This window comes from Falco punctatus (genome assembly GCF_963210335.1).
Source record: "Falco punctatus genome assembly, chromosome: 15".
Taxonomy (NCBI): domain Eukaryota; kingdom Metazoa; phylum Chordata; class Aves; order Falconiformes; family Falconidae; genus Falco; species Falco punctatus.
In genome coordinates, this window is record NC_137595.1 from 24,131,459 (window position 1) to 24,145,355 (window position 13,897).

Below are 13,897 nucleotides of genomic sequence, written 5' to 3' on the forward strand. Positions count from 1 at the left end.
TTGAAAAACCCAAAATTGTGGTGGTGATGCTAGCCACAGAGCTATGTATTAATACACTGGGTCTGTCATGTTTCTTCCAACGTTGCTACCGAAAACTGAAAGGGCAGAGGAAAAACTAACCTGTGCTCCAGCTTCCCTCACCAGCTGCCCAAGGCCCTGAAGCCTCTTTTGATCGCCCTTGGACTATGTGCTGCAGCTTCATCACCACCCAGATTGAAAAACAGTAATGGGTAATAGTCCAAGGGCTGTACTAGGCTAGGAATTTTCCTAGTGATGTCCTTAACCCAGGCCCCAGGGAGGCAGCAGGCTTCCTTAAGAGGAGGGTCTGCTGGGCACGTTGGACCCTCTGTTCCCCTCAGAAGGGACTCACAACTATAACCGACCTTTTCTTCCTTAGAGAGGTGGTTGTGATGCAGGGGTAGGCCTTTCTGACCTTGACAACGCCTCTGGTGTAGATGGACGATCATCCATTGACTGGCCTTCCACGTCTAGAGCCTCATACCTGTTGTACAGAGGCACCTGGGAAGGCAAGATGGGCAAGGAGGGAGTTTGCCTGCTGCCCCAAGCATGGACTTGCCTCTGTTCGCTCCCTTCCTTTAAGCTACTGCCTTTGGCCTGGCAACAAGGGGATTACAGGATCCCCTTGGTGGTCACCTTTTTTTTCTGGTGGCCGTTACTGCCTCAGGGAGAGTGGAGCATGTTTCCGCCAGTCTAGGTCTTTCTCAGACTGACCGCCTGATGCTCCTTAACCTTCCCCGTTCTTCCCGCAGCTCTGCCACCCGGCTGAACAGGCCGTCCGCACTCACAGCGGTTCCCACGGGGCTGCCCCCTCCGGGCGGGTGGGCACAGCGCGCGCTGCCGGGGGGATGCCGCCGCGAAGCACCCCCTGAGGGTGACGGCCACCAGCTGAACTCGCCCCCTGAGCTGGCCAGGTGCCACGTGCCCCCGGGGCCGTTCCTGGCGGGTGCGGGGTGGCCACGGCACCACGCGCGCATCTGCGGCCCCGGAGCGGCTCCCCCCCTGCCGCTGATGTTTCCCCGCGCGTTTGGCCTCGGAGCTGGGCCGTGCAGCGGTGCCTGCGTAGTCCCTCGGAGCTGCTTCCCGGCGGCAGCGCCTGTCCTGCGGGTGCCGTACGCCCATGCTTACAGGCGCCCCCCCGCCCCGGGCACGCTGCTCTCCGTCCTGGGCCGGCTGCGGCCGAGCGCGGGGGCCCCGCGGGCAGCGCTGGGCGCCGACGGGGCCCCTTGGGTGGGCGCCTGCTGGCCTCGAGCCTTTCTTCACGCCGGTTACCGCGTTTTTAACGGAAAGCCGCCCCCTCGAGCTGCGCGGGCCGAAGGCTCCCCATGAAACGTCTCTCCCGCGAGCGCACGGCGTGTCCTTCTCCCGCGGCCGGGCTCCGTGGGGCGGGGGGCACCGGCACGGCGAGCGCTGCCGGCCGCACCGCGCGGGCCGGGACTACAGCTCCCGGCGTGCCCCGGGGCTCGAGCCGGCCGTCCCGGCGTGCCCCGCGCGGGCGGCTGTGCCGGGCGTCCCGGCGTGGCGGCCTCGATGGCGGCGGCGCCGCCGGTCTATGTGTACAGCCCGGAGTACGTGGCCCTCTGCGACTCCCTCTGCAAAGTGCCCAAGCGGGTCAGCGCCGCGCCGAGGGGCTGGCGAGGGGCGGCTAACGGGCCCCGGCGGGGGGAGCGGGGCGTTGGGAGCGCGGCGGTGAGGGCGGAGGGCGCCGCAGGGAGGCCGCCAGCCCCGGGACAGCGGGAGGGTGCGGGGAGCGTGGGGGAAGGGGCAGCGGTGGGGGCGACCCCGGCCCCGGGCAGGAGGAGCGCGGGGTCGCTGTAGGGGGCTCGGCTCTCCCCTCGCCGCGCCTCGGCGCGCGGAAGTGGCGCTCCCCGGTCGCCCCGCGCCGCCGCGCGCTGCTGCGCCTTTTCCCGCCACGCCGGGGGTGCCCCGCGCCCCCCCAGTGGGGCAGGGCCTGCGCAGCACGTGCAGGCGCGGTGCTGGGGGCAGCCACGGTTGTGCCTTCCCCGCCAGTCATTCAAGCCCTGGTCGCTGTGCGTCTGTCTGCTACCCTAGAGCTGCTCTCACGGTCTTATTCATCTTTTTTAGGCCAGTATGGTACATTCGTTGATTGAAGCATATTCCTTACTTGACCAGATGAAGTAAGTGCTCTCGTTTTCCGTGAAGAGAATGTTTTCTTCTCTGCTAAGGTTTGGAAGTAACTGAGTTGCTGCAAGTCTTACACTGTCCCTGCTGGCAGCGTGATTATAGGACCCCACGCAGCGTATATTTCTAGGACCTAAGGAAAATCTGCTTGTTTTGCTAAATGGGCAAGATTGTGGTATTATGGCAGGTGCAATTTAGGGTTACCCTTCCTGGTCCAGTGGAGTACAAATTGCCTTGTGCTTTCTCCTTAGAGCGCGCTGTCACCCAGTGCTCTTGTGGCTCCGAGCAGAACCGATCTAACTGTCCTCGGTGGTGCTGCTCTGAGTCCACTGGCCAGTGCTGATGCTGAGAGGGACTGTGTTGTTTTGCTGTGTTGCGATTGGTTTGGGAGACTTTTTGTGAGGTCTCAGCGCCGGTCAGGAGGGATGACCAGATGAGAATTGAGGTGGAAGAGTGAGAACCCTCCTGCCCCATTAGGCCCTTGGTGCTGGGGGATATGAAGGGGGTAAGAGGGATGGGAGGAAGGCTTCTTGCGTAGCATCTCATAAAATCTTTAAAAAAGACCATGCTGCAGTTCAGCAGGGCCACAAAGTCCTGTTGGCACTTCTTCCTCTTTTAAAGGATTTTTTTTTCTTTCTGGTCAGTTTGGTAGCTTGGGAAATGGCTGCTGTTTGCCTTGGCATGGGGTGAGAAGTGCTCAGCACCTGGGCTAGCTAGAGCTGGGAGCTTCTGCATTCTTCCAGTAGCAGTGGAGCTGTGCTGGGTTGCCTGACAGTACCCCTGGAGTCTGAGGTTTGGAGAGGGCTTAAGCATGTTGCAGGATTTATTTAGGCAGTTTGCAAAGTGCCCAAACCTGGGAAAGGTGGTGTGCGAGTTGGTGAGGATGGAGATGGTCTCTCCTTTGAATGCATGTGGAAGTGCTGCTCAGCTCTTGACCCAGCACTTGGTGTCTTGCTGCAGCACTATGCTGGGCCTGGATAGCATACTCTGGTTTTTTTTACTCTGTTATTTCCTCTGTGCGTGACCAGAATGTTGGATCTGCTGGGGGTGCAGAAAAGGGAAAAAAACCTGAAGCAAAGTGGAAAGGTTAATGCAGTCAGCACCTTGTGAACAAAGTCAGTTCCTTGTTGGGAAAGCCACAGCAGACAGTGCCAAGCTGGGGGAAAGGCCTACTCCAGCTCAGTGAATAGCTTTCTCACTCAAAGTGATAGTTCAGTTCAAGAGGAGGAGGGGGTTTTGTTTGTTTTTTCAACAGTGACTGCTGAAAGAAGGCTTCTAATCTGAGGAGGTTAGATCTGGGTGTTCCAGGCAAACTCTAGAGCCTCTTGTCCTGACATGCTTCCTTTCTGCTCTTTACCTAGGATAGTCAAGCCAAAAGTGGCCTCCATGGAGGAGATGGCGAGCTTCCACACAGATGCCTACCTGCAGCACCTGCAGAAGGTCAGTGAGGAGGGGGATGATGACCATCCGGAGTCTGTGGAGTATGGACTGGGTAAGGATGCATATTTTCAGTGAGAGATTAATTGAGCGTTGGGTCCAGGATGCTATTTTTTGCTGGAGCTGAGGTTAGACAGGGGGGTGAGCTCAGGTGGGCTGCTGGTTTTTTTTGTGGAGGGAAACACTCTTTGATGGGGTGTTGCTGAACTGCGACACCCAGCAATCACCTGTCAGGCTGGCATTTTCACTGTTGCCAGCAGAAGGTACTGTCAGCCTCAAACTGTTGCTCCATGCAGCTCAGCCTGTCCCAGCAACTGGGAGCCAGTTGCTGCTGCTTTGAGGATCTTTGGCAGGACAGAAGGCCCTTGGAACAGAGCTGAGACTGGCTGCTGCAAGCCTGCGGTGGCCGACAGCACGTGTGAGCAATGGCCTGAAGCTACAGCCAGGGACCAGAGTGGCTGCTCTTTGTCTGGTGGCTTTGCTTACATATTGAGCAGAGGGCTCTTGCCTGCCTGAACTTAAAACAGCCTGAGTGATGCAGTAGTTGAAGCAGGCGAGGTGGCTGTGAGTGTTGTCTTTACTCTTGGGAACAGGAGGAGTGACCCAGCACTGAGGCAGGTTCTGCACTGATCTCATGAGTCTCCCCTAGATCTGTCCTTTACATTTCTGAAGCTGATCAGTCTGGAGGCAGAGGAGCAGCCCTGGGGTCACTTGTTGCTGGAGAATGGCTCCAGACAAGCTGCTATAGGTGAAGATCATATTCTAGCTATAGACCTGCAGTGTACCTAGGCCCGTCTCCTTTGTGGATGTCTGTTTTTAGTGGGGAGATAGACCAGTGACCGTGTCAGGGCTTTCCTTGTAGAGCAGCCAGAGAACTGAGGGTGGTTTTGCAAGACTGGTATGAGGGACCAGTTGGTTGGGTGAACCAGGCACACAGATCAGAACGTGGTTCAAGACCCATCTGTGGATGATTTGAGGGCAAGGTAACGTGTTAATTACTGATTTTTGTGGTGTGTTAAACCATGGCTGGCCTACAGGTGCCCACCAAGATGCTCTCTCTCTCCCCCCTTCTCAATAGGGTAGGGGAGGAAATAATAATGGAAAAGGTCAGAGGCAGAGATAAGGACAGTGAGATCACTCACCATGGGCAAAACAGACTCTACTGAGGGGAATTAATTTATTGCCAATTAATAACAGAGTAGGATAGTGAGAACTGAAAACAAAACTAAAATCACAGTCCCCCTCATCCACCCTTCTTCCCAGACTCAACTTTACTCCCAGCTCCTCTACCTCCCTCCCCCTTGAGCTGCGAATGGGAGTTGTGGTCAGTTCATCACACATTGTCTCTGCTGCTCCTTCCTCCTCACACTATTGCCCTGCTCTCGCACAGGGTCCTTCTCAGGCTGCAGGTGGATATCTGCTCCACCATTCACCTCCATGGGCTGAGGGGGTACAGCCTGCCTCCCCATAGTTTTCACCATGGGCTGCTGGAGAATCACTGCTTCAGTGCTCAAAGCACCTCTTCCCCCTCCTTCTGCACTGACATTGGTGTCTGCAGAGTTGTTTCACATATTCTCACTTGCGCTCTGCAGGTCCTTTCTTCAGTGTTATCCCAGAGGTGCCACTGGCATTGCTGATGGGCTCAGCCTTGGCCAGTGGCGAGTCTGTCTTAGAGCTGTGTGTCTGACATGGGGGCAGCTCCTGGTGTCTTCTCACTGAAGCCACCCCTGTGCCCCCCTCGTTTGCCACGCAAACCAAATACAACTTTTTTTCCTAGTTTCACCCCCTGAATCTGCTGTGTGAGTCCAGATTTGGTGCCTGTTCTGACGGTTTTATGCTGCAGCTTTTTTATTGTGCCTGAATCAGAAAGTTATAGCAGCGGTTAAAGAGATATAGCTCAAGACAAAGAGAATGTGCTGTCCCCAGAGGAAAAGGTCTGTTCTGTCTGACACACCAACTCTTACCCGCAGGTTATGACTGTCCAGCTACTGAAGGGATCTTTGAGTATGCAGCAGCTGTGGGAGGAGCCACCATCACCGCAGCCCAGTGCCTGCTGGACGGCAAGTGCAAGGTAGCAATTAACTGGCCTGGAGGGTGGCATCATGCAAAGAAGTAAGAAAACAATCTCTTCCCTTGTGTTTTCTCACCTGGTGTCTGAACCCTGCCTCCTAGCTCCCAGCTTCCCTGTGAACCCTCAGGGTGCAGCAATCCAGCTGGAAGAGAGAGTGAGGGGTGAGGGAAGGCAGGAGGCAGATAGGAAAGAAGCAGAGTGTAGGGCAGGGGCCTGAGAGTAGGCTGGTTACTGCTCAGTCCTGCTGCTGTCATGGATTGTGGGGCAGGTCTGGGGCAGACATGTTCATAGGTGTCCTGCCATCCATTGATACTTGGTTATCTTGGGGAGTTCAAGTGAGAATTGATTTTGCAAAGTCCATAGAGAAGGGCTGTGGAGCGGCAAGTGATTGGTGTGGCTCCCAGCTTAGAAGAGAATGGCAACATGGTAACATGTTGTCCAATTTGTTTTGTGTGGCACTTTTTGTTTGAAACAGTGCAGGACTGACCTCTGGTTTTCTCCATGCTCTGTGAGTGGCTCTTTGCTCTGAACTGTAATGTCAGTAGCGATCTTCCAGAACAAGAGAAGTAGTAAAAATTTCACCCCTGAATCCTGTGATTCTGTAGTGGCAAGATAATTTGTTTCCATAGCTTCCCCATTTTCCATGGATGTATTTTTTTATTTTAACTTGGGTCTCCCATCTCCCAAAACATGAGACTTGCCTGCAACTGCGGACAGGAAAGCACTTCCCACCCCCAGCTAACTGGCCTTTGCAGTGCTGTTCTGTTTCCCTGGGGAGCTCCAGAAATGAGCATGAATCACATGTCTAACTCTCACAACTTGTACCTGAGTGCACAGGTTTGTCTTCTTGCTCCAGTGACTTTTCTGACCTGGCAGAGAAACTCTGGAGATGTAACAGTGGTGTGCAAATGTCAGCAATGAAAAGTCTCATCAGGACCCTTTTCCTTGTCAGCACTTGCCAAGTGTGGGTTCAGCTATGGCTTGCTGAGAAAGGAGAGAGTTTAGCCTGGCTGAGCTGAGCCCTCTTGCTCTTCACAGGAGGGATGGCTTTTTAAAAACCTTCTGTTCTCTTTTGTCTTTGATTACACGGTTTGCAAAATGCCTGTAACAGAAGAAATCTTAGCAGTGTTCCTGCCGCTGAGCTGTGCTATTAGCACTGTTCTGGGAAGCAAACAGTTTGTTTAAAAAATGTGTTTAATGTTTACTGATCCCAAAGGAGCTTTCCCAGTCACTCCAGTGAGGTGGCGTGGGATGCTGCAGGGTACGCAGCAGCTGTGGTAGGTGCCAGTCTGGCATGAAGGTCCAGCCAGACTGACACCCAACTGCAGGTGCCTGGTGCTAGGACCTGCATCCTAGCAAAGTATGTATTGTTTTGTTAAAAAAGACCTGCTGTCTCGTGGCTTAGTTGCTTTCCAAGGTCATAAAGGTAAGAATGGTAACCAGTGCCACCTGGGGCTTTTGAAGCTCCCAGTTCCCTGATATGCCTTTGGAACAGAGGGAGAGATGCTGACCTGGTGCCTTTTCCTGACCCAGCCCTGCCCAGCCTTCCAGCAGTGACAGTCTGAGCTCTGCTGCGTGGATCTGGAGGGGGCAGAAGTCCCAAGTGCTGGCCCGGAGCTGCAGCTCTGATGCTGGTCAGCCTCTGAGCTGGTGTCCTGCTCTGCTTGGCCTTGAGTTTGAAAGAGATCGTGTGTTACAGCATGGAGAGAGTATCTGTGAGATGGCATAGTTCACTTTGCTTCCTTCCAAACTGGGAAGGGGGGGAGGACTACAGTGTGTAGTCACAGTTAAGGAAGGTTCCCAACATACCTGCTAACATCGCAGTTCTCAGCATCACTGTAAGTGAACAGAATCACTGGGAAGCATCTGTGCTCTGTGACATTTGCAGGGAACGAGACAAGTGCAGTTCTGCCACGCTGTGCTTGTTCCTTGCTGTTTCCAGCTGTTGGCTGAGCCGAGAAGTATTGGGGAAAATGAGCCAAGTGCTGTGGCTGAAAGTCAAGAAGCATTTCCAAGAGGCACATCTTAGTTCCTGGAGTTGTTTGAGCCTGGGGAAGAGGGGTTTGGATGCTCCCGTTGCAAAGTATAAAGCTTTGGTTTATATCTGCTGTCCAGGGCTGACCTAGGAGTGTATATGGGCTGGTGCCAAGTGGTGATGGGAACTTGACATTGAAGCAAGTCTGGAGCAGGGATTAAGAAACTTTCTTGTTCCTTTGATGCCAGCACTGCAGAAGCTGCCCCCTGATATATATCAGGGATCAATCTTTCCATGCAACATCTGTCCTCTGTTTAGCTGCTGGGACTCTCTTCTGGCTGAGCCTAGGAGTTGTATTGTGAGGGTTTGCATGTGGGGCGTCCTCTTTGCATTTTCATGGGGAGGAAGGGAGAGTGGTGCTTTGAGTAGAGGCTTAACCTTTATACCCCAAGACTTTGGAACAGAGTGGCAGAATGCTGTGACTGCCTTGAGACCTGCCTTTCACTGTCGGGACCTTCCTGGGAGCTGTGACCTGGACAGCAGCAGTGGAGTGGCTGCCTGCCTGTCCCTGTCTGTCATTTGCAGGAAGATGGCCAAGCAGGACTGTCCTGGGGCCTGTCCTCTGGCTGCAGGGGGAGAGGAGGGTACAGTAGAGAGTGGTTTTGGGTCAAGTGGCTCTGAGCTTCTTTAAAATGTCTCGGGTGCAGAAAGCTAACATTTTATTTGTGCAGCAGTGAAATGGTCAGCGGTACCCTGCCAAGCCCCTGTGGGTCAGGGCCTCTCTGCAGCAGAGGCAGCTGATGCTTTACCAGCTGCAGCAAGCCCAGGTTTGAGAAGCAATAGGCACAAGCAATCATGTTCTCTGTGCTTCCCAGCCACGCTTTGAGCTGCTCCTGACCCATCTCCTGGTTGCTGCTGGGCCTTTGGCCAAGGCTCTTCATCCTCCTCTGTGCCCCTGCGAGGTGGAGACTGGCAAAGTAAAAATGACAACACTGAGGTCAGTGGCAATTATGTTGGCAATATTCATCCTCACAGATGTTGTTTTCACAGAGATGAAGCTTCTGGCTTCTGTTACCTGAATGATGCTGTCTTGGGGATTCTGCGGCTACGCCAGAAATTTGACCGTGTCCTTTATATCGATTTGGATTTGCATCATGGGGATGGTAAGGCCCAGCACAGGCTGCAAATGGCACAGCCGTACAGACTCAGAGGGAGGAATGGGGGAAGTCAAAGCCTGTCAGGGCAGTAGGGCTTTACCTGCTGCAACAGCTATGGCTTTGCCTCCTTTCCATGCAGTCAGGTTCCTTCAGTCCGTTTCTGCCTTGTCCTGCTTTATGGGTTTGCCCTGTGCAGCTCATCAAACCTCTCGAGGGTCTAGACAGCAGTCTTGTACCTAAAACAACAAACCATGTGTTCCCATTCCAGTAATCCTCTTGGCCAGTGGCTCTCCAACAGACTTCCCTTAGCCCCTTGTTTCCCATCCCAGCAGAATAGCTGCTGACAGGGTTTTAATTGTTTAATGCCACTAGTGCAAGAGGGAAGCAGTTAGTAGTAAACAGTGCTTTTAAAAGAAGGCTTGATGCTATAAAACTAAAGCCAGAGCTGGCCTTGCTGAAACTGCTTTCTCCTTCAGGCACATTATTTCAACACCATTTAACATTTCCTGCTCTCCTAAATTTTACGGTGTGTTTCATTTTGCTCCGTTTTCTCCTCACATTTGGTTTCTTTTAAGTTTTCTGTCACTTCTTTTTCTCTCCTCACCCCTACTATTTTAATACAACTTTAAGGAAAAGAAAAGGCATGTCGAACCTCAGCAGCTCTGGGAAAAAATGAGAGAGCCCGATAACTCTGGTTCTAATCAGATCCAAGCTGTGGCCAAGGCATCCCTCTCAGGTCCCTCAGCCAGCCTCGCAGGCCAGGCAGTGCAGGCGAGGGCTGCTAATGTGGGTGTTGGCCTGAGGCAGTGAGATCCATTCAGTACTGATTGGCATGAGACCTGCCAAATTCTGTGTGACCTTTGCTGCAGGTGAATTCAGGTCTCTGTTGATTAAGGATGGATTAATTGAGCCATATCTGGTTTTCTGCTTTGTTCATTCTTTTCCCGCTCTGCTTGCTGCCCTGTGTTTGAGTGACTCATTTGTGCGTTTAGACTTTGTCATTTATGTGAACTATGTATGAAAAGTTTTTTCTTTTCCCTTTTGTGATAGGTGTTGAAGATGCCTTTAGTTTTACCTCAAAAGTCATGACTGTTTCTCTCCACAAGTTTTCACCAGGATTTTTCCCAGGCAAGTTGAACTTGTGAGGTTTGTGCTAATTGATTTCACGCATCACTGACGAGGCCCCAGCCCAGGCAATTCCCATGCCATCTCTCCACCAGGGGTGTCTTGGGGCCTCTCCTGTTGTCCCAGGAGGAGGAAACCGGGAGGAACAACATGGTTGCATTTTCCCCCTTTCTGGCTGTGGCTAAGCTCTGAACAGAGCCACTGCTGGGTGGCCACCTGCAGCCCTTGAAAGCTGCATGACAGAACTGGGCAGAGGACAAGAACCAGGTCTGTTCAACCCCTCCTTTATCAGTGGTGATAAGTGAACTTCTCCATAAGTAAGCCAAAGTGCCTGGCGCTCTGCTGTCATCTGAGACATCCCACGCATTTCTTTTGCTGCTGATTCCCTTTCTCTTGTAATTAACTATGGGGTGTTTCTGTTTTTCAGGCACAGGTGATGTGACAGATGTTGGTCTGGGGAAAGGTCGCTATTACAGCGTGAATGTACCTATTCAAGATGGTATTCAGGATGAGAAATATTACCAGATCTGTGAAACGTAAGCCCTCTTGCTCTGTTTACTTGGATGAGATTTTTAGAGAACAGAGACTGCGCAGATTTTGTTTATTTACTACTTTTAATTACAGTCCTTCCTTAAGGCTTGCTCCTTCCCCTGTTACAGTTTTTGATTGCAACAAACATGGATCTTAAAGAGGTCTTAGGGGTCTTGTCAAAATCCGTGGGCAAACTGAACATACAGAGGCGTTTACGGGTGGCTGGAGGGTCTCTTTGCCATGGACCAGCCTTCTGTGTTTAAGGAGAGACTGAGAAGGGACAAGTATTTTTTAGCTGTGGACTTAGGACTAGATGCTTTTATTTCAAATAAATGTTCTGAGCCCTGACCATCTGTGGAAGATATGCTTTGGGGCTGAGGTAAAAGTGTTTTCCAAGCACCTTTTGTCTATGCTGGAGAAATGCAAGGCTGAACGTCTGCCAGTGATTGAGCTGCCTCCTGGCAGGCTCCACTATCACTCAGTTGGTGGTGGACCTCACAAGCCATTGCCCATGTCAAAACTGGGCTGCTGGGCTTGTTCTTTTCAAGAGAGGAGCCTCAGCGCAGGGCTGCACGACACGGTAGCACATCCATCTCTCAGCTTGAACACTTGAGTGCTGAAGCCTTTCCAGACTTGTAGCCTGTTAGGGCAGTCATGCTGTGGCCATGCCTCCTGCTAGCTTCTTGGTGCGTGTCACTGCTGGTGGTAAAGCATCCCTCCTCCTGCCAGGGGACATGTTTCCAAAAGGCATGGCAGCTTTAGGGGCTGAGTAGGGATTAGGGGCCCAATCAGGAACCCACTCCATGTATTCCCAGGTGAAGGACTCCAAAACCTACCATAGGTTCCAAGCTGTACATAACCAAAGCATCTACAAAGAAATTTTGACATCTCATGGGCAAAGACGGAAAGTTCTGTCCTGACTGGGAGACAGTCGTGTGCATGACTGTGGGTGTCTCGTCCAGCTGATGTCTGAGGATGACTGCCTGAGCCTCCCAAACCCGTGGTGAGATTGGAGCGTGTGACTCCCTCTGACCTGGGTTTCTGCAGACAGGCTACACCCTGTGCAGAGCATTTCCTCAAATTCTTCTCTTGTGTCACCATGTTCATGGTGAGAGGAGACCTGCTCCCAGGCAGCTCTCTGCCCCTTGTTGAGGTGGTGCCAGATCAAGCATTCCCAAGCAAAAAGCCCAGGAGACACTTCAAAACAGTCGCACCTGCCTTGGCACTGGGGGGCAACTGCCTCCCCTGTCTCGGTGGAGGCTGCTCTGCTGCAGCAGAGCGATATAAATAGGTGGGTAGGAAGTTTGTACTTGGAGTCTCAGAGCATGTGCACTTTGAACTTACATCTCTGTAAGTTACAGGACTTACGTTTGATTGCTTTTGTTCTAGTCGATAAACTGTCCTGCTTTTGAGGTGGTGTGGCACATGGATAATTGCGTATTGTTTCTGGAAGTTGAACAATGTAGGTTCCAATTGTTCCAAATGTACTGCTGCAGTACGTCGTTACTAATAGCTGCTGTGTGGAAGGGGGGCCAAAATGTGACATTATATATTTTCTGGGAAGTCTGATATCTTTAAAATTTTGAAGACAGAGGCAACCAGGGATGAAAAGTTTGAGATGCCGTGAGAGAGACAACACCAAAGCTGGATGCTGAGTTTCTGTGATATACTCTGCTCGTGCAGAGGTGTGTCCCAAGGCATGTTCCCACTAAGAGCCCTCTGGGAGCCTACCTGCTCACATAGTGTCTCCATCAAAAGAGGAAGTTGTGATGGGTCTGGCTAATTGTAAGCATCCAGAATAGCCGATTTCCTTGATCACCTTCCAAAACTGCCCAAATTAATGAAGGAAATTTGTTATGAAAAGATGTCAGTAATATTATTAACCTTTTGAAGACTTTTTTTTTTAAAAAAAGCAATATGTGAGAAACATTGCAAGTGCAGAAAAGTAAACTTAGAAATAGTCCAGAGACATTCAAAAGCGTTATCTTTGCTCCAAACACAAAGAGAAATCTGACTTGTTTTAAATGGCTGTAGGGTTTTCCTTGATAAACTCACAATTAATTATAGCTGAAAGAGATGACAAATAGCTGATTAGTTCTCTAGTATTGTCCAGAATGTTTGTTTTTTAAAAAAACAAACAAAACCCCCAGACAAACACACACCAAAATCTGAATGCTGTTTGACCTGTCATTATATGTGATGCAGGGGAGCTGTGTTAGCAGTGTGTAGGCATGGATCTAGCAAAACTGTGCTTTAGCTGGTGAGGCTGGACTGTGTGACGAAGATCTGCTCAGGTGGAAGTTGTGATGTGTCCATAACGTTGGTGGAAAACCCAGTTAGTAACATGGGTCATTTACAAGGAAAGCATGTGGGACCTTTGTGGCACCAAAGGCTTGCCTGCTATCTAGAAGGATAGTTTCTCTATTTACAAAGTCTTAGTAAAGGAAAACAGGATGACTGTGGTGGATGCGTTGCATCCCAGCAGCCAGCTGTTTCGATTCCTTTGGCCTCAGCTGCCATAGGTGTGATGTAGCATGTGTGATACTGCCTTCTGGTGGGACCACAGGCTGGTGTCTTGTCATGGCTCCCCTCATAGTGGCACAGGCAGAGTGAGGCTGACTGTTCTCAGGGCACAGTACGGGAGCAGTGAGGCCAGTTCCCCCTCCTCTGATCTGATCTGCTTTTTCCTATTCTGCAGGCTTTTTGCAAGATGAAGAATATTTTGTGTGGCTTTTTTATTGTTTTTTTTTAAATCCTTCTAAGTGAGGGTTTTCAACCTCTGTCGGTATGTGGGCACCTGCAGGGTCCCAGCATGGCTCTGTAGGTCCAATTTCAGCCTCCTGATGGTCAGCTCTCTGTCTTTTGTGAAGCCCTTAGACAAGCGCCAGATGGGAAAACCGAGGCTAGGATTTTTTTTTTTAAGCAAAAGTTTCCCACTTGCAAGAATAAGACTAAAAACAGAGACTGCTCTTTTCTGGGAGGCTGCAGTATTGCTTTCACAGTGCATCCAGCTTTGCCTGTTCCTAGCTATGATGGGTTGAAGGTGTCTACTGATGTATCTTTTCCCCTGTTTCAGTGTTGGGGAGGCCAGCAGAGAGGTGAGCAGCCTCTTCCCAGTGAACTGTCAGGCTAAAGCAGGTAGCAGTGGGGGAAAATAAGATCCAAAAAATGGAGTGTGTGATAAAAAGCTATTCCTGTGTGACTGTCAGCATCTAGCAGGACTTTTTCATGTCATGCAGGTATAAATGGAGACTTCTGGGGAGTGTGCCTGCTCCCTCTAGGTGCTGGGTGTACATGGCGTGAAAATCACCCTGTGGGCTGGAAATCCTGCAATATGTGAGGCTGGTTGTGAATCTGGTCCTTGGGTGTAGGCACTGAACTGTACAGACCTCAGAGAGACTGTGTTGTTGGGAAGCTCTGGAGATTAGGGATGTGATTGGC

The 13,897-nt window shown here is 51.6% G+C and overlaps 1 protein-coding gene across 3 annotated transcripts in view; it reads left to right on the plus strand.

The window, feature by feature from the left end:
• The first annotated feature begins 36 nt into the window (after positions 1 to 36).
• The window catches only part of HDAC8 (histone deacetylase 8), a 39,154-nt gene continuing 25,293 nt past the window's right edge, over positions 37 to 13,897 (plus strand). The window contains exons 1-7 of one of the 3 annotated variants that reach the window (XM_080365620.1): positions 37 to 1,586; positions 2,104 to 2,156; positions 3,522 to 3,652; positions 5,568 to 5,709; positions 8,694 to 8,806; positions 9,851 to 9,928; positions 10,353 to 10,461. In XM_080365620.1, coding sequence (XP_080221746.1) covers positions 1,344 to 1,586; positions 2,104 to 2,156; positions 3,522 to 3,652; positions 5,568 to 5,709; positions 8,694 to 8,806; positions 9,851 to 9,928; positions 10,353 to 10,461 — 869 coding nt within the window. In that variant the 5' untranslated portion in view covers positions 37 to 1,343. Of the gene's footprint in view, positions 1,630 to 2,103; positions 2,157 to 3,521; positions 3,653 to 5,567; positions 5,710 to 8,693; positions 8,807 to 9,850; positions 9,929 to 10,352; positions 10,462 to 13,897 lie in introns of all 3 variants that reach the window. The other 2 variants (XM_080365621.1, XM_080365622.1) reach the window with 2 other exon arrangements.